This window comes from Sorex araneus, chromosome 1 (assembly GCF_027595985.1).
Source record: "Sorex araneus isolate mSorAra2 chromosome 1, mSorAra2.pri, whole genome shotgun sequence".
NCBI classification, from domain to species: domain Eukaryota; kingdom Metazoa; phylum Chordata; class Mammalia; order Eulipotyphla; family Soricidae; genus Sorex; species Sorex araneus.
This window is the reverse complement of record NC_073302.1, coordinates 12,983,975-13,008,485: the sequence shown is the minus strand read 5'-3', so window position 1 is coordinate 13,008,485 and position 24,511 is coordinate 12,983,975. Positions and strand designations below refer to the sequence as shown.

Below are 24,511 nucleotides of genomic sequence, written 5' to 3'. Positions count from 1 at the left end.
TAGTATCTGTATTGCAAATCATAATGCCCCAAGTTAGAGAGAGAGTAAGAAGGATTGTACCTGCCACAGAGGCAGGGAGGGAGTGGGGTGGGGAGGGGGTGGCGGGTGGGACACTGGGAACAATGGCGGTGGAAAATGTGCACTGGTGGAGGGATGGGTGCTCAAGCATTGTTTGACTGAAACACAATCATACAAGTTTGTAACTGCATCTCACAGTGATCCAATAAAACTTAAAAAAAAAAGTCTAAGGATTAGAGTGGGTCAATAATCATTCAAGTTCAGGTAATGAATTGACTTTCCACTGGCTCTAGGTTTTGACTCCAGAGTTGTGTGTTCTGCTTTGTATCACATATACCTCTTGAGATTGTAAGAGGGATTGTTGACGCACTTTAGGGGTCACACTTCATGGTGACTGGGGACATGCAATACTGGGGAGACAAGATCTAGTCCAAACACAGGTGGTGTGTATGAGATCCCAGATTTGTGCTCTACCACTTGTGCTATTAGCCCCGCCCCAATGACTGATGATTGTCCCCTTCCTTTCCCACGGCTGCTTTTGTTGCTGTGATGACTGGTAGGGGATGGGATACTGGCTGGGGCTGGGGCACTGGGGGGTCGGGACTCATACACACTGGATTGTGGTGCTCACCTATCTGGCACGGTGCTCTCTATGGCTTGCGCTCAGTTGTGGTGATTGTGTGCATTCTAGCTGGGCTTACCAGGGTCACTGTGGAGTTCACATGCAAGCTTGCTGTGGGGGAGATGCTCCGGGCTGTGGTGCTTGCACATTTTCGGTTGTGGTACTTGCAAGGCATTGTAAAAAATTTTTTTTGAAGCGCTGCACCATTGTATGTGCACCAGAGATCACTCACTCCACTGGTGGCACTAGGAGTTCTGGATGCAAAGCTGCTTGGACCTTGTGAAATGCATGTAGGTGGTACCAGGGATTGAACTCATTACCTCAGGCTTGTACGGCAGGTCATTTTAGACACAGCCATCTCCTAGATCCCTGGCTAGCATTATTTAGAAAATGGGCTAATGCCCATTAGCGTCATCTTTTCTACCTTCATCATCATCATCATCATCATCATCATCATCATCATCATCATCATCATCTTCATCATCATCATCATCATCCCAGTGATCGTCGATTTTCTCGAGCAGTCTCAGTACCGTCTCCATTGGTCCTAGCCCTGAGATTTTAGCAGCCTCTCTTTACTCGTCCTTCCCAATGGTGCCGCATTGGAGGCTCTTTCAGGATCAGGGGAATGAGACCCATCATTGTTACTGGTTTTGGCATATGAATTTGCCATGGGGAGCTTTTCAGGCTCTCCCATGCAGGCTGGAAACTCTCGGTAGCTTGCCAGGTTCTCCGAGAGGGAGAACTAGGCTATAAGCATTGCCAATACTTGCCCTTAAACAGGAATCAGGTTAAGAATAATCATGATCAGGGGCTGGAGCGATAGCATAGAGGGTAGGGCATTTGCCTTGCATGCAGCCAACTCGGGTTTGATTCCCAGCATCCCATATTGTCCCCTGAGCACCGCCACGAGTAATTCCTGAGTGCAAAGCCAGGAGTAACCCCTGTGCATAACCAGGTGTGACCCAAAAAGCAAAAAAAAAAAAAAAAGAATAATCATGATTAGAAGATAATCCTGCTTAGGTGTGATCATGGCTCACTGGTAGAGTGCCTGTCTCACCCACAATTGACCCCTAGCACCACAGAAAAAGAAATGAAATGAAATAAATATCATTACTACCTTATTTTAAATATATCATGAATACTGGCTTCCATTTTTTTTTCTTTGGCTTTTTTGGTCTCACTCAGCGATGCTCAGGGGTTACTCCTGACTCTGCACTCAAGAATCACTCCTGGCGGTGCTTGGGGGACCATATGAGATGCTGAGGATCGAATCTGAGTTGGCTGCATGCAAGGCAAACACCTTACTCACTGTACTATTGCTCTGGCCCCAAACCTGGCTTCCTTAGCAGCATAAAAAATACAAAGTTACACACACTGGGCAGAATTTACATAGAAAATGCCAAACTTACGGTGTCTTCCCAGCTGAAGAACTCTATGAGGCATTGTGGCGTGGTGATGGTGAGCGATCTTACAGCATTCATTGAAAGCCATGATGCACTTGGGGCCAAGCTTAATCCGAGAAGCCCGCTGCTCACAGGTTTCATCAAAATTATGAATGGCTCCATCATAACAACATTTCTTCACCGTTTCATGTTTGTATTTGGCAGCTGAAATAGTAATAATACAAATACCATTGACTATGTATTGAGCGTTAATATCCAAGGCTTAGAAAGGATCTTGAGGAACACTTGGTTTCTCTTAAATGTTACCCCTTCCTATGGCTAGTGTCTCACCATTATTCCTTTGCTTATTTTATTTTTAATTTGATTATGGCTCTGTAATTTACAATACTAACAATGATAATTTTCTGTGCACATAATTGCAATACACCCATTACCCATATAACCACTTCCCTCTGGACCCTAGTCCCCTTCTTTTCAAATGCTCTCCCCCAAACTCAGTTGTGTGCATCAGTTTTTCTGTTGTGTTACCTTTTGCCCTTTGTTACTACCTTGCTGTGTATATTAATCACCTATTAAGTCCCACAGAGAGCTTCTTGACTAGTCTGTGTCTGTCCCTTTCCTGCTGACTGACTTCAGTCAGCACGAGTTCCATCTATGCCGTGGCAAATTGTATGATTTTGTTATTTCTTGATGCTGTATAGTATTTCATTGTGTACAAATATCACGACCTCTTGATCTGTTCATCTGTAGTTGGGCATTTGCACATATATTCTCTTTAATGTTTTTATATTTTGGGGATAGATACCAAGATATGGTATTGCTTCACCAGCATCCCTTTATTATTTATTTATTTATTTAATTTATTTTTTAATTTATTTTTTAATTAGTGAATCACTGTGACGGTACAGTTACAGATTTATACATTATTGTGCTCATGTTTCCCCCATACAAACTTCGAGAACCCATCCCTTCGCTAGTGCCCATTCTCCACCACCAGTAAGCCCAGTGTCCCTCCCACCCTCCCCAGTCCCGTCTCCCCCCACCCCACACTGCCACTATGGCAGGGTATTCCCTTTCGTTCTCTCTCTCTGATTAGGTGTTGTGGTTTGCAATAAAGGTGTTGAGTGGCCATTGTGTTCAGTCTCTAGTCTACATTTGGCACGCATCTCTCCTCCCCCGCATGACCTCCGACCACATTTTATTTGGTGTTCCCTTCTCTGAGTTGTCCAGAATGAGAGACCAGCCTCCAAGCCATGGAGTCAACCTCCTAGTACTTATTTCTACTATTCTTGGGTATTAGACTCCTAGTCTATTATTTTATATTCCACAGACCAGCATCCCTTTAAAATTAGCCCATGAATGGGGAAAATATAGTCTCAGTTCATTGCAATACATACTAATTAAAAAGGCTTTTTACAATTAAGTCAAATACTAACTTTTGAAACTCTCAAATTTATTTCAGTACACTTTGAATAAAAGAGTTAAAAGTATGAGAAGTATCAAATATTGGAAGAAACTAGTATTATTTTTTCTATTAATTGTGTCAGGCTTAATATCTCATATTTTCAAACATTTCTTGCATGGTTTATAGATTTTCACTAATGCGGCACATTTCTTCTTGACAAATGCTTGAATTAATCAATGTTTCTCTTTTCATGTTATTAGAACTTAGAGAAAAATTTAGAAATAAAATAACTCACATGCAAACTGAAGAAATTATTATATTGCAGTAGTTAGTACTATTAATTGAATTCAAGTCCCTGGTTCCTGGTTTAACTGTCTATTGTAACCTTAGCAACAATCAGATTTCCATTTAAGTAATTATCTAAAATAATTTCTATTTGACTTATTTTCCAGGTAGTAATCCAACTTCTTTTTTTTTAAATTTTATTTATTTTTAATTAGAGAATCACCGTGAGGGTACAGTTACAGATTTATACACTTTTGTGCTTATACTTCCCTCATACAAAGTTCGGGAACCCATCCCTTCACCAGTGCCCATTCTCCACCACCCGTAAACCCAGCATCCCTCCCACCCTCCCCAATCCCATCTCCCCCCCACCCCACCCTGCCACTGTGGCAAGGCATTCCCTTCTGTTCTCTCTAATTAGCTGTTGTGGTTTGCAATAAAGGTGTTGAGTGGCCGCTGTGCTCAGTCTCTAGCCCTCATTCAGCCCGCAACTCCCTTCCCCCACATGGCCTTCGACTACAATGTAGTTGGTGATCGCTTCTCTGAGTTGACCTTTCCCCGGAACGTGAGGCCAGCCTCGAAGCCATGGAGTCAACCTCCTGGTACTTATTTCTACAGTTCTTGGGTGATAGTCTCCCACTCTGTTATTCTATATACCATAGATGAGTGCAATCTTTCTATGTCTGTCTCTCTCTTTCTGACTCATTTCACTCAGCATGAAACTTTTCATGCCCATCCAACCAACTTCTTATATATAAAAAAAGAAATAAATTTTTAGGTATACCTCTAAGTTAATCAAATAATTTTGTCAGAATAAAATGAAAGGCTATGTTTGATGTGGTACCGGAGTGATATTACATCAGGTAGGGCATGTACCTTGCCCATGCCCGACCTGGGTTCAATCCCCGGTGTTCCACATGGTTCCCTAACACTGCTAGGAGTAATTCCGGAGTGCAGAGTCAGGATTAACTCCTGAACATCGTCAGGTGTGACTCCAAAAGCCAAAGAAACAAAAACAAAAATTAAAACAACCCAAAAGGCAAAACCCAACAACATCAATTGTTTGATGAAGTTTATAGAAAGAAAAGTCTTGTGACAAATTACAGTGTATATTTTAGATTTTGAGTAAAAATATAACAAAGATTTATTTCATCAGGATGAAGGTTATGGCAAATAAACTCTGGATTTATTTGGATTAATCCCTTTTAGGAAGACAAGATAGATATCTGTGCATATCTTTCTTTTTTAGCCTTTATCTTTCAGTTAGGGGAAATGAAATGTTTAATTTTCTCCAGATTTTTAAAAAGATAGCCACATATTTTATATCACATGAAAATTTTCAGAATACCTTCTTCTTTTATTTTCTCATCCAGAGTTCTTCTTGGCCTGAGACGTTCTTTACAAGGTTCATCTGTTTTAAAAAAGGGAAAGATAAAGACAAAGATTAAAATATCAAAAAGGAATGTTCTGTGAATATTAGACTACTATAATCATTCATACACAAGTTGCATTATCTAAAAGAACTGGACAGTCATATAACTTCCCACTACCAAATCAGGAATAAATATGGATTGAAAAAAACAATCACTAGGATAAAAATCAAAATAGTAATCAAAAGTCTCCCTGAAAATACAAGATCTGGACTAAATGGCTCCATAAGTGAATTCAAAACTTTCAAGAATACCATATTTTTCAAACTCTCTCAAAAAAAATCAGAGCAGTGGTGAATGGTAAATACATTCGTTGAGGCCAATATCACTCTAATTCCTAAGCTATAAAGGATAACGCACAGAAAAGAAAATGACAGACACAATGACAAAAATCTCCAACAGAATCTTCCTCCCTCCCTCTCTCCCTCCTCCCTCCCTCCCTCCCTCCCTCCCTCCCTCCCTCCCTCCCTCCCTCCCTCCCTCCCTTCCTCCCTCTCACCTTTCCTTCTCTCCGTCCCTCCCGTCCTCCCCTCCCTCCTTCTTCCTTCTTGACCACACCTGGTGGTTTTCAAGGGCTATTTTTGCCTCTGTGCCCAGGAATGACCTCTGGCAGTGCTAGGGGACAAAATATGTTGTTTTGGATTGAACTAGGTTTAGTTGCATGCAAATCAGTGTCCCTACTCCCTTTACTATGTCTCTGGCACTACCTGCCGAATTTCTACAGACAAACAATAAAATAGAGGAAAGGAAAATTAACAAAACAAAACCTTTTAATTGCAACAAAAATAGATAAAATATCTGCATGTAAATCTAATCAAACACCTGAAAAAATGATACACTGGGAATTATAAACTGTCAAAAGAAGTAAAAAACAAATAAATTTAGGAAAGATATTCCATCTTCAGGGATTGAAAGAATAAAAATTATTAAAATGAACACTTGGACTTTGCCTAAATCAGTCCACAGATTCACAGATTCATTACATTCCCTCACAAAATATCATAAGCATCTTTCAAGGAAATACAACCAATAAGCCTAAAATTTTTAATGGAAATGTGAAAAACCCCAAATAGCCAAAAAAAAAAAAATCCTGAAAGGAAAGAAGAAAAAATGGCAGCATCAATTTTTTTTTAAATCTGGAAATTCTATTAGCAAGAGGAATGAAAAAAATTGTAAACAGGACTACACTATATTAAAGAACTTTTACACAAAGAAAGAAGCTATCATGTAAACAAAAACCATTCCACCAAAGTGGAAAAGATACTTGCAGATCATAATTTCTCGCTCCATTTCATATGAAGCACGGCGGGTAGGGTGTTTGCTTTGCACACGGATGACCAGGGTTCGATTTCCAGCATCCCCTGAGCACCGCCAGGAGTAATTCCTGAGTGCAGAGGGAGTAACCCCTGTGCATTGCTGGGTGTGACCCAAAAAGCAAAAAAAATAAAATCACAATGAGATATTATCTCATACCTATGAGAGTGGCTGAGTCAAACAATATTGGAAACAACAAACGCTAACAAAGATGTGGAGGAAAAAGAACTCTGGTCCTGTGTGAGGGAAGCAAATTGATATAGTCTCACGTCAAGTGTTATGAGGATTTCTTGAAAATGGTAATTCCATATGGCCCAGCAATACAACTCCTAGGTACATATCCGAAAAACATGAAAACACTAATCCGAAATGTATATCAGCATTATTTAGAGTAGTAAAAACACAAAATAAACCTAAATTCTCATAGTGCATGGATAAAAAAAGATGTGCTGTACACTCAATGGAATCTTCTCCGCCATTCAAAAAAGATGAGACTCTATAATTTAGGACATATTGGCTGGAATTTGAAATGAGTCTGCAAAGGAAAGAAATTAAAAACAAATATCCAATAGTTTTATGCATATGTCAAATATAAATAAGTAAAACAAATAGACTTAGGGGGAAACTAACTATTGGACTTAGTAAGACGGGGGATGGAGGAATCTATCACTTGTGGTGGGATGTTACTGGGATTTTGGTGGTGGATGCATTGTGTATTCCACATATGTAAACTAACCCTGATATGTGTATATATTGTAAGCCAATCATGATTAAATAATAAAAGTCCATGAAAATATTAAGGTATTTAAAATACTGCCAAGTCTGCTTTCTACTAAGCATCTTGCATTATATATCCTAACATGATAGATCTTACAGGAGCTCACGACCTAGGACCATATGCCTTGACATGATTGATGTACATTGTTGTTCAAATCCTTCCACCTTTTAAATCCACTGATTACAAATGTATGTCTAAGAATTTTGAGAAAGAAAATTTTTGTTGCACATACTATTTTTATTGCTTGTTCTTTGTGATACATTATCCAGAATAATATCATCAAGGATAATATTGTTTACAATTTTATAATTTTAAAACAATAGAAGAAAAGATGATTTGCTTGTGATCCTTGCATTTAAAAGCTAAGTTACAAGGTTGCTCTTCAAGCCTGTGCTCTCTTTCGAACATGCATCTCACTTATTTGTCTCTGCTTTCTGCATGCTTATTTACACTCCGGAGAAGTCTGTATTCTCTCTTGAATACATACTTCTTTCTCCCTCTCTCTCCCCTCACCTCTTTCTAAATAAATTTCAGTTAAAAACTACTGTGCTTCCTGACCATGCAAGTGGAAGCAAACATAAAAAAATGGGACTACATTAAACTAAGAAGATTTTGCACTTCAAGAGAAACAGGGACCAAGATACAGAAAGAGCCCACAGAATGGGAAAGAATATTTACCCAATACACATGTGATAGGGGATTAATATCAAGGATATACAAGATACTAGTAGAATTGTATAAGAAAAAAACCTCCAACCTCATCAAAAAATGGGGAGAAGAAATGAACAGAAATTTCCTCAAAAAAGAAATACAAATGGCCAAAAGGCACATGAAAAAATGCTCCACATCGTTAGTCATCAGGGAGATGCAAATCAAAACAACAATGAGATATCATCTCACACCACAGATACTGGCACACATTCAAGAGAACAAAAGCAACCAGTGCTGGCGTGGATGTGGGGGAAAAGGGACGCTCCTTCACTGTTGGTGGGAATGCCAACTGGTCCAGCCTTTCTTTCCAGAAAGGAAACAATATGGGCAGTCCTTCAAAAACTAGAAATTGAGCTTTCATATGACCCTGCAATACCACTTCTGGGAATATATCCCAAGGATGCAAAAGAGCACAGTAGAAATGACATCTGTACCTATATATTCATTGCAGCACTGTTCACAATAGGCAAAATATAGAAACAACCCGGGTGCCCTAAAACAGATGACTGGTTAAAGAAACTTTGGTACATATACACAAGGGAATACTATGCAGCTGTTAGGGGAGATGAAGTCATGAAATTTGCTTACAGATGGATAGACATGGAGAGTATAATGCTAAGTGAAATGAGTCAAAAAGAGAGGGATAGACATAGAAGGACTGCACTCATTTGTGGAGTATAGAATAACATCACATGAGACTGACACCCAAGGATGGTAGATACAAGGGCCAGAGGGATTGCCCCATAGCTGGAAGCCTGCTTCATGAGCAGAGGGGGAAAGGCCGATGGAATAGAGAAGGGATCACTAAGAAAATGATGGCTGGAGGAACCAGTTGGGATGAGAGATGCATGCAGAAAGTAGATAATGGACCAAACATGATGACCTCTCAATGTCTGTGTTGCAAGACATAATGCCCCAAAGTAGAGAGAGTCTATGAGGAATATTGTCTGCCATGGTAGGCAGAGGGAGGGTGAGAAAGGGGGGATATACTGGGGATATTGGTGGTGGGGAATGTGCACTGATGGAGGGATGGGTGTTTGATCATTGTGAGATTGTAACCCAAACATGAAAGCTTGCAACTATCTCACAGTGATTCAATAAAATTTTAAAAAATAAATAAAGTAAAAAAATAAAAACTATTGTGCTTCAAAAAACTAAATAAAAGCTCAGTGTAAAAATTGGGACAAGCTGTATAAACAAGTTTATATGAATGTGCAATGATGTACTGTTACATTACTTATAAGTATTTCTAATTCTTTACACTCTTCCCTTGTTAAAGAAGAAAATGATCAATTTTAAATGGGGAGGAACACTTGTACAGGACATCAATTACACTACCTGTCTAGGTGACTACAAAGGAAAGCAGTCTTGATAAAGAAAGGTCCAAAGATGCAAAATAGCATAGTTCCAGCCATGAATTATACAGTACAATTTAAACACAAGATAAGGTAGCACAGGATAAGGTAGCTGGAGAGATAGGGGGAAAGATCCCTCATGGAAGGCTTTGAAAACAGCACTAAAGAATGTCATTTATCTTAAAGTCAAACAATTATTTCATCCATAGGCATTATGATAGTGTTGCTTTAGAAAATATTCTAGAGAAGGGAAAAAACGAGGTCTGAGAAGCAAATGATCATGATAAACCTGAACAACCCATTTGAAAAATGCACCAAAGATGCTGAGAACTTTACCATTTTCTTGGATGTTATCTGCATTTGCATTGGTGATAAAGGTGAGTCCCGCCAGATGGAAAACGTCTGCGTTGTTGCGACCGCCTCCTGCCCCACAACCCAGGTCACTCTCGTCAAACTTTTGAAATACCTGTCCAGAAAGGCAAACCGTTGAGCCATCCAAGATGTATGAATCACTTCTAAGAAACCAGAAACAGGAGCTGTCCCCTGGTTGGAACACCCTTTGAAATGCACAGGCCACTTTTTTTTTTTGCCATCAAGTGGCAAAAGACCACATTTCCCAGCTTCATTTCTTTAGCTTGTCCCTTTCTATTTACAATTATATGACTCTTCAAAATTAAGTCAAGAACTCAATCTGAAGCTTTGATGAGGAGTTGGTTTAGAAATTGATTGATGCATGGTGTTCTTCTGTGCTTTAGGTACAAGTGACAATCAATATAACATTCAAATAAAATAAATGAATAAATGAATGGATGCATAGATGAATGACTTATTTTTTAAGTTGCAGAAAATAAAAAAGTATAATATCTTGTGTTTGGGGGAAGAGGGCTCAGAGTTTCAAGTGGGCAAAAATTACTTGTGGGAAGGGGGTTTACTTCACTTTTAATTTGACCACAAATGCTTTCTCTTAATGCTTGCTATTAACTATATCGTTAATTTTGTTATTTTGTTCAAAGAACATAGGAAAGGTAAGTGAGAACTTCAGAGGATTTAATTATTGCTCAAATTATTCTGCACCACAGGTTATTTCTTTTGAGAGGACCTCACAAGCATTGCTCAGGGACCCTGGGGTGCCACTAATGACAATACTCAGTCCCCTGCATGGACCAGATGATTCAGTGGCAGGCTTGAGTGATGCTGGGGGTCATCAGGACTAAATCTTGAAGTGCTAGGGGTGTGGGTACCATGTGTTACCTAGGACGTAATTTAGGGCCCTCCAAGCTATCGCTCTGATCCCTGCACTACAGATTTCAACAGAATGAAACCACAAAACCACACCAAAAAAAAAAAAAAAGAAAGTCCCACTGGAAGTTGCCTAAACAAATTTTTCTATTGCTTCTACTAAAAATATCCCAACTCTCCAGTTTCCAGACCTTCCCAAGTGATGAGTAACCACTTTCATGGTCGAACGTTTGAAAAGTACTTTGCCCTGCACTTGGAAACATGAAGAAAGAGGGACCTTTGCTTTTGGACCTAGCATGATGGTTTCCGCTCCTCTGGAACAGTGTTGGGAACAGATCACAGCAAATCACACCTACTATTCCCTTCACTCTTCCTCTAAAATCCTCTCTGGTGACCGGATCATGTACACCACATCCTAGAGCTACACTGCACACCAGTAACCAAGGTTAAATGCTACTTAACTTTTTTCACGGGCTTCTTGGTTTTCCTTTGGACTCCATATATGGCAGTGTCTACCGCGGATAAAGCCACCCAGGAACTTGACTCAGTTACCATATCCAGAGATAAGCCATGACCGGGAGAGTATCTTTCCTCATTTGGAGACACTTGAACCTACAAGATCATTTGATGGAGATAAAGGTACTTGTAAGAGACAAAAGTTCACAAGGAGCTGCCACTACAGACATTAGAAGGGAATTCCATTGTGAGTTATGACACTTGTGGCTTACTTGGAGCTTGTTACCACACTTTTCTTCAATATTTAACCAGACGGAGTCGGATACTAATTCAGCTCTCTTCTCTCCTGTGACGATGTAATAGACCAGGAGTCGGGCTGAGGGAACCATGTCCTGTGTCACTGGAATGTTCATACTTTGAAAACTTGAGTCTTGAAGTTTCTTCCTTGTACCAAAGTGGATAATTTTTCCTTTGGATAGAATCTGAAAATGAACAGTGGCAGCAACAGTAATTACAGAAACAGAACCTTTGCTTTAGGGTTTGTTTGGAATCACTGTATCACTGTCATCCCATTGCTCATCGATTTGCTTGAGTGGGCACCAGTAACGTCTCCATTGTGAGACTTGATTTTCTGTTTTTGACATATTGAATACGCCAAGGGTAGCTTGCCAGGCTCTTCCATGTGGGCAGGATACTCTCGGTAGCTCTCCGAGAGGGACGGAGGAATCGAACCCGGGGAGGCCATGTGCAAGGCAAACACCCTACCCGCTGTGCTATCACTCCAGCTTTTACAGGATGGTCGAGTGGTCTAAGGCATCAGAATCAAGTTTCTTATTTGGAATAGAAGAAAACATTATGTTATAGAAAAATAAAATGGATGGGGCCTGAGCAATAGTCCAGCAGGGAGAGTGTTTGCCTTGCATGCGGCCAATGGGGTTTGAACCTGGCCACCCCGTACAGTCCCCCGAGGACTGCCAAGAGTAATTCCTGAGAATTACAATGCTCAGGAGTATCCCAGAGCATTGCCGGGTGTGACCTCAAGAGCCAAAAAAAATAAAAGAAAATAAAATTTTAAAAAATGAAGTTGGCTGGAGTCACGGGTGGTGGGAAGGAAACTGGGGACACTGTTGGTGAGAAATGCACACTTGTGAAGGACAACTATTGGAATATTGTATGACTGAAACCCAATTATGAACAGCTTTGTAATTGCTTATATCTCAGTGATTTAATTAAAAGATAAAGAAAAAAAAACTTTATGAGAAGAGGAAAAAAAAAGAAAAATGAAATTAACATGTGTGGATCTATTCCGGGGCAAGAAAGCTGTATGTTAACTTAACCCATTTATTTTTCACATCGCTAATCCCTTTATTTCTTAAAATGTTTGGTAGGGATACTAGGCTCCTGGTGCAGCTGCAGAGATCGAAGTTAAAGAATTAAACTAAATGTCCTATTGTGTTTTAGCTCAAAATCACATAACTTAGGAATTAGAGATTAAAATAAGAATGTTGATCTGTTTAAAGACATACACAGTCACTAAAATCTTTTTTTTTGTTTTAACATTTAAAAGGAAAGATGAGTAGGTTTAGTGCATCTTTTTAAATAAATTTTGCTTTGTTTAGTTTTGCTTTGTGGGCCTTCAGGGCAGAAATCAGGGCTGATTTCTGTTTCTCGACTCAGGGAACACTCCTGACATTAGCAGTCAGGGACAGAACGGGGGTAGCCTGCATGCAGGGCAAACACCAACCCTCTATGCCATTTCCCTAATCCCTAATAATGAAATTTTAAATCCACATATTAGGTTCTAAAGTGCAGATGGAAGACCAAAAGATTACAATCACATGAAGCCAAATATCCCCAAAGATCCCTTAAATTACTGTTAGAGAGAGATCTGGTCTCAAGACATAGTTAGATCTTAACAGGTCCTTGATTTCTTTAGCTGCCAATAATCTATGATACTCAACGATTTTTTCATTCCTTCTTCAAAAATGTTTTAAAAAATCAGTTCCTGTTTGGACTCACCATTGGAATAATTCATTCCATTTCCTGCTCATTTGTTAGGAAGTCTTCAGTGTTTCACACATATTTTTCCCTAGTGCTCACTGGCAGGGTTGATTTACCACCTCTTTTTAATAGAGGTGATGAAATAGGGATGTGGCTGCCTGGTAAAAGCAGAGCAGTTGTGTATGACTCAACTCTTTAAGAACAGAATTTGGAGCCCTCTTTCATGCCTATGAAATATATGTCTTTGAAACAGATGTAGGGAAATAATCATTGACCATGAGCTAGATCAGACGTACTATGAGAATTTTATCAGGCTCATTGCTGTGAACTCACCAGGATCTCTTTGGTGAAAAGAATATCAGAAAAGGAGTCAGTGAGCCTAGAACACAAATTGAGTGATACTGGTAGGCTTTTCTTGTCTCTTTTCCTGAGTTTTTCTAACTGTGAATGGCCATGGAAGTTTTTCTCTTCAAAAAAAATTTTGAAAAACTTAAATTTATTTAAAAATATTATAGTTAAGGCAGCATGTTTACAATGGTAGTGAGATTTATGGTCGAGGCATGCACATTTTCTGTTTTTTTTTCTTTTTGGGTCATACCTGGCGATACACAGGGTTTACTCCTGGCTCTGCACTCAGGAATTACTTGTGGCGGTGCTCAGGGGACCATATGGGATGCTGGGAATCGAACCCGGGTCGGCCGCGTGCAAGGCAAACGCCCTACCCGCTGTGCGATTGCTCCAGCCCCATAGGCATGCACATTTTCTTTTAACCAATTAGATAAGCATGAAATGCTTTATAAAAACAAATTTATCATTCTAATGCTTCTTTACTGGCAAAGAGAAATGTTTCTGGTAGGGTGGGGGAGCAGCTGGATGCAAAAACGGTTATTATTATACTTACCAGGAAATTATAGTGAGTTATTTTTTCAATGTATGGACTTTTGGGAGTAACAATAACGTTCAGATCTTCTCCCACAAGCAAAGCCTTATAGTTTGCAGTCCAGTCAATGTACAGGTAGCTTTGACTGAGTGATGAATACGCGACTGCTTGATACTCTCTACTGGCCTGATTTCCTTCGGGAAGGTGTGGGTCATCAGTCCTGACCTGAAAAAGACATTCTCAGAAAAAGACATCTGGTCTGTGATGAAACACTTCCTTTGAAACATAAATCTTGGATTTATTTCATTGCTTTATAAATGCTACATCAAATGTTAACACACCCCGCCTCCCCCTAAACTAAACAGGATTACTCCAGTGTTTATACAGCTATGGCATCAAGTAACTTTATAAAAACAAACTCTGGATTATCATTGGGATAATAGAGAGTTATGGACTAGGGCAGGAAAGTCTGGGGGGGCGCAAAGAAAGAAAGATGTTCATGAAATAACTATTAGTAGCCTGCTTGAAATGTCAAGTCAAGGTGGGAACTCATCTTCCTTTGGTGTGGGATGGCAGGAACTGGGGATAAAAGAAGGCTTTGAGGTGTGTGGGAGAGGAGTTGCGTGTGAACACTACAGAGACTCAGGGGACCACTTTCCCTTATTCATTCTTTTGTTTTCTTTTGGGGCCATGCCTGGTGGTGCCCAAGAGTAACTCCTGACCCTGCACTCAGGAATCACTTCAGCTGGTGATTGGGAAACCATAAGGGATGTTGGGGACCTAACCTGGACTGGCCAAATACAAGGCAAGGTGCTTGCCTGCTGTCCTGCCTCTCTAGCCCCAGAGCGCCCATTTTCATTGTGAAATTGTGGCACATAAGAGTATTTATAAGCATGGGTGAGACAGAAAGAATATTTCAGTAATATTGATCTTTGACTATCTTTGACTCATTTCTGACCCTAAAATGGAATATGCATTGCCCCTATTTATTAATTCTGGATAGGTTCTTTAATCGCAAAAGAGCTTAGAAGCTGTTTTCTCAACCACAAAATGGCAAGCATAATATTTTCTCAGGGATTTCAAACCACCAGTCCACAGACTGGTATCCATCCACAGAAATTTCCTGAGGGTTAATGACAAGGTTATTTTGTCAATATAAGGTTTTTCTGGATCATCTAGTGATATTTATATATAAATGTTTATAATAAATATATTCTTATTATGATTTTTTAAATCCTTGCCTCAGCAGTTTGTAAAAATGCCTGTTTTCATGGTTCAGTGGTATAAAAAGTTTGAAAGCCACTGTTGTAATAGAGCAGATTAGATAGGAATGAAATGTGTTCCACAAAAAACTCTTAGTACTATACGTAGCACTCTAGAAGTGCTCAGTAGATGGGAGTGAATCGATGTATGCTATTATTGTTGACATGTGTTATTCGCTGACCTAGTTTTAATTTGAGATTGGGAACTTAAACGTTATTTGCTCAGAGGGAAGACTATTAACTGAACTCTGAGGCACAACAGTTCATACAGCTGGAAAACAACACTTAGACACTCCGGTGGCTCTGAAAAGAGAGAATGTGTGTGTGTGTGTGTGTGTGTGTGTGTGTGTGTGTGTGGGCGTGTGTAGAGTAGAGGAATGAGAATTCTACCATTGACTTCTATTTTGCAACTTCCTGTGTCAAAGAAAATAATTTCCCAAATGAAAAATATTGATGTCTTCTTTAAGAATCATTCAAAGACTAGAAGTTTGCCTCCCATGCATATTCTTTTTAGATGAGAAATTGTGGAACCGTTTATTGGACTTTTATATAATATCTGCAGCATCCGTTCCACATGCTAGCCAAAGCACACAGCTAAAAGTACATGCTGTCCCAGAAAATTTAACAGGAGAACTCAGCTCACATTAAAATCCATCACCGTCACTCCAGATGGGAGATTAATCACAAATGAAGCTACTCCATCAATGGACTGCGTTATGCTCTTCTTTGCTTCAATGTCGTTTATTTCTTGATTTGCGTCACTCATTTGTGCATTCAGGATCACTGGTACTCCTCCTACCAACTCGTCAAAGGAATCTTTAACTTGCACCTGTTGGTCAGAACAATCCAAATCCGTTTCCACAGCTCATCATTTTGTTGCAGGCATTAGCAATTCTGAAATACAGGTTTGCCTCCCTACCAAAGTATTCATGCTTGATTCAGTAAAAAAATTGTTCTCTTTAGTGCTTTCTAGTTAAATGATTTTCTTCTTGTCCATAAAGCAGACAGAATATAAGTATCATTTTATATGTCTGCCAAATAGGTGTGATATGGCCTTCTGCCATCAAACATCTATGATTCTACACTTGAGATAAAACTGGATAAAGGAGACAATAAGACAATCACTTACAGGGATGATTCTTTTCCAAAAGAGAAAGAATGAGTGTCAAAGAAAAATCCTGTTGCTCACCGATTTGTTCGAGCGGGCACCAGTAACATCTCTCATTGTGAGACTTATTGTTACTGTTTTTGGCATATTGAATACATCACGGGTAGCTTGCCAGGCTCTGACGTGTGGGCGAGATACTCTCGGTAGCTTGCCGGGCTCTCTGAGAGGGGTGGAGGAATCGAACCCAGGTCAGCTGCGTGCAAAGCAAACACCCTACCCACTGCACTATCGCTCCAGCCCGTCAAAGAAAAATAAAAAGATAAAAGAATGAGGGAGATAGTTCAAAGTGCTGGAGGGAGGCCTTTTAAGCTGGAGCCTCCGCTGAATATCTGGCACTTCTTGGCCCCCTGACCACTACCAGGAGCAAACTCCAAGCTAGCGGTAGCTTCCAACACTGTCAGGTGCTTCATTAAGCAAGAAAAAGAATAAAAGAAGCAAAAAACAATAATGTTTGCAGAGTTGAATTTAATATTTAATATGTAATATGAGATATATAATGTATGTTTTTTGTTCCATAATATATCACTTTAAAACATGAAAAGTAGATAAAATATTATAAGAAAATATTAAAATAAATTATATTAAAAATAAATATTAAATTTAAAGAAATATTAAAAGAAATTATATTAAAAGACAATATAAAGTTAAAGAAAATACTAAAGAAGGATTATGGAGGGGCTTGAGCGATAGCATAGCGAGTAGGATGCCTTGCACACAGCTGACCCAGGTTCAATCCCAGGCATCTCAGATGGTCCCCGCAAGCACCACCAGGAGTAATTCCTGAGTGCAGAAGTACTCCCTCAGCAATGGCAGGTATGACCCAAAACAAAAACAAAAGAAAAGAAGGAAGGAGCAGGAAAAGGAAAAGAGATATTGGAATGGGATCAGAAAGAATGGAGAGCAGTTACTCTGAAACAACAAAAAGAGACTTAAGTATGCACAAAGAGAATGTAGAGATGGACTAATAGGCACAGAAATACGTATCCTGTGGAAATATACACAGGAAGCAAAAAATTATGGTGAGCAGGAGTTTGTTTTCCAGGAATGGAAAATCTCCATATGAAGGTTTGTTAAGCATCTGCCACGAGGTAATTTTAAACCTTGGTGTTTTTCGAACGATGTACTCGGGGGTTTTATTTACAGATAATTGAATGCAGTGCCTATCTATCTCTGTATTTATAGGTAACTGAATGCCTAAACAGGCTGTCTTACTAAATTCTGACATTGCCCTCAGCATTAAAGTTGGTTTGCATCTTCTCAGGTCTGTCCACATCCACAGGAGGAGAAAACCATATCCCCTACCTCCCTGCCTCTCCACATCCCCCACCCCATCTACCTTGACAGAAAACGGAATCCCAGGCTTCAAGAAAAGAGGTGTAGCAACCAAATCCAGTTTGTAGGGAGAGAGAATATATTGAATGCCAGGAATTTCTGCTTCTTCAGAAAGTCCACCTAAATAAAAGACAAAGTTGATTGATTTTTTTTTTCAGGAATATAATGTTTTGTGTGAGTTTCTATTTATCTGTCTGTTCTCACATATTCACCACTCACTCACTTGTTCATCACTCTGTTCCTGCACTCAATCATCACTAGTTACCAGGACCTGGGTCTTGATGCAGAGGAGATGTGCAGAGAAGAGTTCAGATGTTGGGAGTTACCAAAGCCATAGAGTTAGATACAAGGCTTGTAGGTAGAGCTGAATTGAATTGGAAGCAAGAAAGGTATATCAAGGGGGCTGGAGCAATAGTACAGCAGGTAGGGTATTTGCCTTGCATGCGGCCAACCCAGGTTCGATTCCCAGCATTCCATACAGCCCCCCAAGCACTGCCAGAACTAATTCCTGAGTACGAAGCCAGGAGTAACCCCTGAGCATTGCCAGGTGTGACCCAAAAAGCAAACAAAATAAAACAAAACAATACAAAAAAGAGAAAGGTTTGTCAATTTTCATTAGTGGTCTGATGGGTAGTGGAACATGAAGAAAGGATTAAGAAGAGAAGAGAAGTGTATAACAGAGACTGAACCTTAGCGGGTCCGCCATTAGATTACTGGGATATAGGAAAAAACCAGCCAGGAAGAAAAGTGCTTGAGTAGAGACCCCCTGAGGATCCATTTGGCAAGAGATCAATAACAGTGTTACCCTTCAGATAAATATAAGCAAACTATTAAAATTAACACACAGGGATTTAATACACTCAAACTCCTATTTTTAGTACATATTCTATGCAACATTCAATATAACTTTTTCATGTTCCTATAAATATTCTATATTTCAGCCAATTCAATAACTTGTAATTATCAAAAATTAACCATCATGTAGTAGCATGAAGTAGCATGCTTTACCCCATTCTCAAAACCCCACTTATTTTTTAAAAGACTAATCATATTTACAATATGGTTCTTGGTGGTGACCTTTGAAAGTCAATAATCTAATGCAATTTGCTCAAAACACACAGGGAATTATTCTAGCAAGTTTCTGTGTTTACAAACTTTATACCTGAAACTAGTTTCTTAGCCATTTTAGGGGCTTAGATTATATATATTTCATATTTGTAAGACTACATGTTTAGTAATACTCTGAATATCTCTTAATTAGTGCTTAAACTGAATTTAATAGAAATAAGTTGAGAAAAAATAAAACAAGAAGATTAAAATAATATCAAGAGAAATAACAAGGCTATAGAGTAATGTCACCATCATTCTTTGCCATCTATTGAGTGTTTAGCACATACAAGCCACTAAATAATTAGCAAAGTACCTCAGTTCTTCATTTTATTACTTAAAATGATACATTTGAAGAGGCGTAAGGGGGTTTAGAGGTCATATTGCCTAACTTTAATTTTGCCCCAAAATGTGACTTGTTATGGTTTAAATATGTGGGATTTGTTCAGGTTGATTAGAGGCTTAATGTAAGTTTGACAACATAAAGAACATTGTAATCAGAACATAGCAGAGGAAGAAAATTTTATTCAATTTGTCTGGAGTGATAACTAATAGCTCTTATAGACTATTGAAGTATAATTGAGAGCTCTAGCCATGCTTATTAAGAGGAAATTAAGAAATGGTAGGTAGACTTAAAGGAAGGGAGAAGTAGGGGGAAGACAAAAGGGGAGTGGGAAGGAGAGCAAGGAGGAAGGAACATAGGGTGAGGGTCGGAGAAAAGTGGAGAAGAGACACTAATGTAAGTCTCTGCACATATTAATTGACTTTTGTTTTTATTAAATCTATACTATTAAAGTACTCATTTTAGAGATATTAGGACAATCCAAATTTAGGTAAATTTCTGAGTTTTACAGCTAAAGAGGGACTGTAATGAACATTTAGTTCACCATACAGATAAGGAGACTAAAACAATAATGGTTATATCTGTCATTTACATTGTAATCTAAAAAATTTTTCACATATACTATTTGATAGGGATTCTTAGTAGGTGAGACATTGAGGTACATTGTTCAAGACAGAGAGCTTGCAGAATCACTCAAGGTTATAAATTGGTTGCTATTATTCCATTTTTGAGCTTGAGACAACAGCGACCTAGAAAGTAGAGAGGGGCAGAAGTAGCCTCTAACTCTAGTATCATATGATATGAAAACTAAAATTAACCATGACAGAACATACAATGTTAAACAACAGTGCAATTCAGCACTATGTACAATAGCCAGAATCTGGAAAAAAAAAAAACAAGTGCCCAAGAACAGATGACTGGTTAAAGAAACTTTGGTATATGTACACAATGGAATACAACGAAGCTGTTAGCAATGATGAAATAATAAAATTTGCATATAAGTGGATCAACATGGAGAGTATCACGTTAAGCGAAATGAGTCAGAAAGAGCGGGACAGACACAGAATGACTGCACCCATTTGTGGAATACAAAGTAACATAATAGGAAATAACACCTAAGGATAGTAGAGATAAAGGCCAGAAGGGTGGACCCACTGCTTGGAAGTCGATCTCATGTGCTGGGGGAAAAGGCAGGTGGGATGGGGAAGGGACCATTAGGTAAATGATGGCTGGAGGGATCACTTGTTACGGTAGATACGTGCTGAAAGTAGGCTATGGACCAAACATGATGGCTGTTTAGTGCCTATATTATAAACCATAACACCCAAAAGGAGAGAGGGAGAGTAAGAGGGAATGTGTCTGCCACAGAAACAGGGGGTTGGAAGGAGTGGGGGTGGCAGGAGAGACACTGGGAACATTGGTGGTGGAATATGGGCACTGGTGGAGAGATGGGTACTCCAACATTGTTTGATTGAAATGTAATCACAAAAGTTTGTATGTCTGTAACTGTATCTCATGATGATTCATTAACAAAAACCAGTGAAATTTATTGATACTATTTATGTGCTATCTAAATACTATCCAAGAGAAAGTTTTGAAAAAACAAATTTGGGGCTGGAGAGATAGTACAGCGAGTAGGGCTCTTGCCCTACACGCAACTGACCTGGGTTTGATTCCTGGAATCATATATAGTCCTCAAAACCCTGCCAGGAGTGATCCCTGAGCACAGAGCCACAAGTAAGTCTTGAGCACTGTCCAGTGTGCTCCCTCCCCACCCCCCTCCTTCCTTCCCAGAAGAAGAAATTTACCTGCAGATTCGATGACCGTTACGCCAATGTAAAGGTACTTGCCGTCTAAATCTTCTAGACCGTTATAGGACAGTTCTTCAACTGCTTTTTCTGAGTTAAAATTGACATGAGCAATTCCATTTATCAACTTTTTAAAAAGGGAAAAAGAAAGTGATTTCAGAAAGGAGCTCAAAGGAAAAAATGAACAAAACCTGTTTCTATTGGCCTCTAAGTTGAAAGTAAATCAGAGTAGAGTGGAGGCCCCAACTAAAGATTAAGCCTAGAATGTTAGTTTCTCATTTATTTATTTGGCATTACAGACATGAAAGTATGGTCATAAATTGTGTTTCAAGGAGATTTCTTCAGAGAGGTCCAGACAAACACCTTACAACCTCTGGGCCATGAACCATCTGTCAGAGTCTCTCAGTTTGTCTTTGTCCTTAACTAAGACTTTTAGGGCTTTTAGGATTTTTAATTGGCATCTCTTCTTATGTAGCTAAACTCTAAAGTAAAAACATACAATAGGCAAAGGGGCTTGAAAGTTGTCATTATATGGTTTATTTTGTAAAAGAAACTTTATTTTTAATGTATTAAAATAATTTTGCCTTATTTTTACTTCTAAAGTTGAGTAATTTGAGTACAGGTATTTTTGTCTCATTATTAAATCTCAGAGCCCGTCATAGAATCTTACATTAAAAAGGGGCATTACATTTTATCTGCAAGAAAGAAGACTTTTAAAAATAAAATAAAGGCTCGTTGACTGAGGATACAAACTCCATAAATACGCCACAGTGAGGAAAATAGCAGAAGTGCACATCATTCACGGTCAAATATAAAGAGCACTAAAAAGGAACCGGAACTCTAATCTGAGTTTTAAGAACCATGAGCTCTTAATTGCAAATAAAAGAATTTCCCAATGAATTTACTGCGAATGAATTCACTCTCAAATATTTATGGAGCAACTACTTTTTTTTCTACCAGGAAACATACTGTCTCTCAGCAGATAATGGGAATGATTTCAGTCCACATGCAGTCTTTTGTGGAGAATCAAAGATAAGTGCTTAAATCATTACAATAAAGAGGGAAAGGTTTCTTTTTAGTCTCAGCCCCCTTGACATTGGACAGGATGATTCTTTGTCACAAGGGGCTGTGCTGTGCAGTAGAGAAGCTTAGCAGCATTTCTGGCCTTTACTGGGGCGATAGCACAGCGAGTAGAGCGTTTGTCTTGCACACGGCCGACCGGGTTCGATTCCTCCATCCCTCTTGGAGAGCCCGGCAAGCTACTGAGAGTATCCCGCCTGCATGGCAGAGCCTGGCAAGCTACCTGTGGCGTATTTGATAAGCCCAAAACAATAACAATGAGTCTCACAATGGAAGCATTACTGGTGCCCGCTCGAGCAAATCGATGAACAGGATGACAGCGCTACAGCACTACCCATTTGGTGCCAGTTGTACCATCTTTCCTGATGCTGACAACCAAGTGGCTGAATGTTTCCAGGATGGAGAAAAGTTACCCCCGGTCGAGAAATACTGTAATCAAGTGTGATATATGCTGAGGAGTTCCAGGCAGGGTCGGTCAGCTCGTGTAGAGGAGACTCTTAACAGGTCTTTTTGCAGGGGAGAGGTTGCAAGGTGACTTACAGAACTGAAAAGGAGAGGCAAAGAAGGGGCAGCAGGGGACAAAAGGAAAGATCATCCTCCAGTATCTGCAGGAGCAGCGCATTGGAGCAGCGTCCTACCTAGCTGGACAAGAGACACTACATGAATTTGAGCAAGGAGGGTAAGAAATGCAAAGAGGAGGCTGGAAGAGACAGACTGTCAGAGAGGCTGGGGCCGAGGCGTGCAATAGGATAGTCCCTTGGGAAAAAGGTTAGGACTTTTAAAATGCATTGGGGCAAACAAAAACGTGCCCACAAAAGAATAGAATAGAACATTTAGGGTCGTTTAGACGTTGAAAGCAAGAAGGTAGGCAAAAATAGAAGAGGAAACTCATTCTTTTAAGGGTGCCCACTGATTGGCGATGTGAAATATCCCAATTTATGCTCTTAATGTACCCACTGAATTTTGATGTGCTTACTAATTGTTCTTAATATCTCTGTCAACTTAGAAAATAACTCAGTACTGGGAACTAGGGTGGGACAACAATATTCCACTGTGGCCAGCCTGTGAGAGAGGGCTGCCTGGGTGATCCTAAAGTTTGGTCAGCCCAAATGCGTTTGTTTTTCTCATTCTTTGGGGATGGAGGTCGAGGTACCAATCCAATTTTGCTTTGGACACCAAGGGAAGAGGGCTTTTCCCTAAGGACAATGAGAAGCCAAAGGAGAAGCTAATGGCTTAAGTTTTTGATATATAGAAAGTGAAAGGTGAAACCTTTTACATTTTAAGTAACTTGCCCTCTTTATCATTCCTGACAATTTGTCAGATAATCTTACCGTCGTGCTTCGAAATGCCTTTTGCATCATTTCTTTTTCATCATCTTTTAAGTCTTGTTTTATTCCAAAAGAGACATAAACGTCAGCCCCAGTGACTACTTTATTATAAAAGTATCTGTCAAACAATAACACCATAAAACGGTTTTTGCTAACATGGTTACAATAAAATTTGGATCAAAGGATAACAAATTCAAAGGACTTGATAAGATATAAACTGTTTCCCTCCATGATTCCATTTCATCTCATGAAGTTACAATAATAAAACTCAAATATGATTTTTATTATCAGATTCTAGATGGAAAATCCAATTTTGAGATTAAAAGACTCATGTCTGGGTCCTCTCCTTACAGGACAATCATTTCCACCATGATTTTGCTAACACAAGGGACTTGTTTCCTATTTTCTTTTCCATTTTTAAAGATAGAATGTCCAACCTCACAGTTTTTATTAAATGAGTTCCTTTTAAAATTCTAACAGCGTATTTCTTTTTAAATTTGGATTGAAAGGAAGACTAAAGGGATCTTTCTGCAGAGCAAATAATACTCTAGAAAAAGCTAACTTTCCTATTCACTGCTTGAACAAATAGAATGTCTATTTAAAAGAATTCTCTGTCAAGTAAACTTTTAAAGTTAGCTTAGACTGACACTATTTTAAGAATAAATGCTAACAATAGTGGCAGTACAGGACATACATTTTTTGAAGCACAGACTGTAGAACCAGACAAATCATGCAATTTACTAACTGTACAGTTTTGTGTAAATTACTGAACTTTTTACATGCCTCCATTTTCTCACTTGTAATATGAGCACAGTAAAGGTACCTAACTCATTCAGTTTTCATGTTCATTGAGTTATTTCTAGAACTTCCTATCCTGTCTCCAAATTGATGGTGTGGCCCTGGGGGCCCCCAGCAGCACCAGTCCAGTCAACCCTGCCCCAAAGAAGTTGAGTATTGTTGAATTGGCCAGAGCAAATGTCAAAAAGCAAAGTTTCACATCTTAGCCTCAGTATCCTGAATCATGCTTATTCTTAAAAATGCACCGTGTACTTGAATTGTTAGGATTTTGTTGCTGGTTGAGTTAGCCATAAAGCTAAAATCAGAATCAGCTAAAATTGGAATTAATCTCCAATTCACAACAGATATTGCCAGTAAATCACAGGTTGCAGCAACAATATGTATT

The 24,511-nt window shown here is 39.2% G+C and overlaps 1 protein-coding gene across 1 annotated transcript in view; it reads right to left on the bottom strand.

Moving 5' to 3' along the window:
• Positions 1-24,511, bottom strand: part of C5 (complement C5) — a 111,967-nt gene that overhangs the window by 66,928 nt on the left and 20,528 nt on the right. Inside the window, exons 8-17 of the mRNA XM_004615632.2 lie at positions 23,332-23,446; positions 20,921-21,047; positions 17,667-17,782; positions 15,806-15,991; positions 13,922-14,125; positions 11,292-11,501; positions 11,026-11,175; positions 9,661-9,790; positions 5,085-5,147; positions 2,053-2,250 (exon numbers count right to left, since the gene is read on the bottom strand). Of these exons, the coding sequence (XP_004615689.2) occupies positions 2,053-2,250; positions 5,085-5,147; positions 9,661-9,790; positions 11,026-11,175; positions 11,292-11,501; positions 13,922-14,125; positions 15,806-15,991; positions 17,667-17,782; positions 20,921-21,047; positions 23,332-23,446 (1,499 nt within the window). The remainder of the gene's footprint in view (positions 1-2,052; positions 2,251-5,084; positions 5,148-9,660; positions 9,791-11,025; positions 11,176-11,291; positions 11,502-13,921; positions 14,126-15,805; positions 15,992-17,666; positions 17,783-20,920; positions 21,048-23,331; positions 23,447-24,511) is intronic.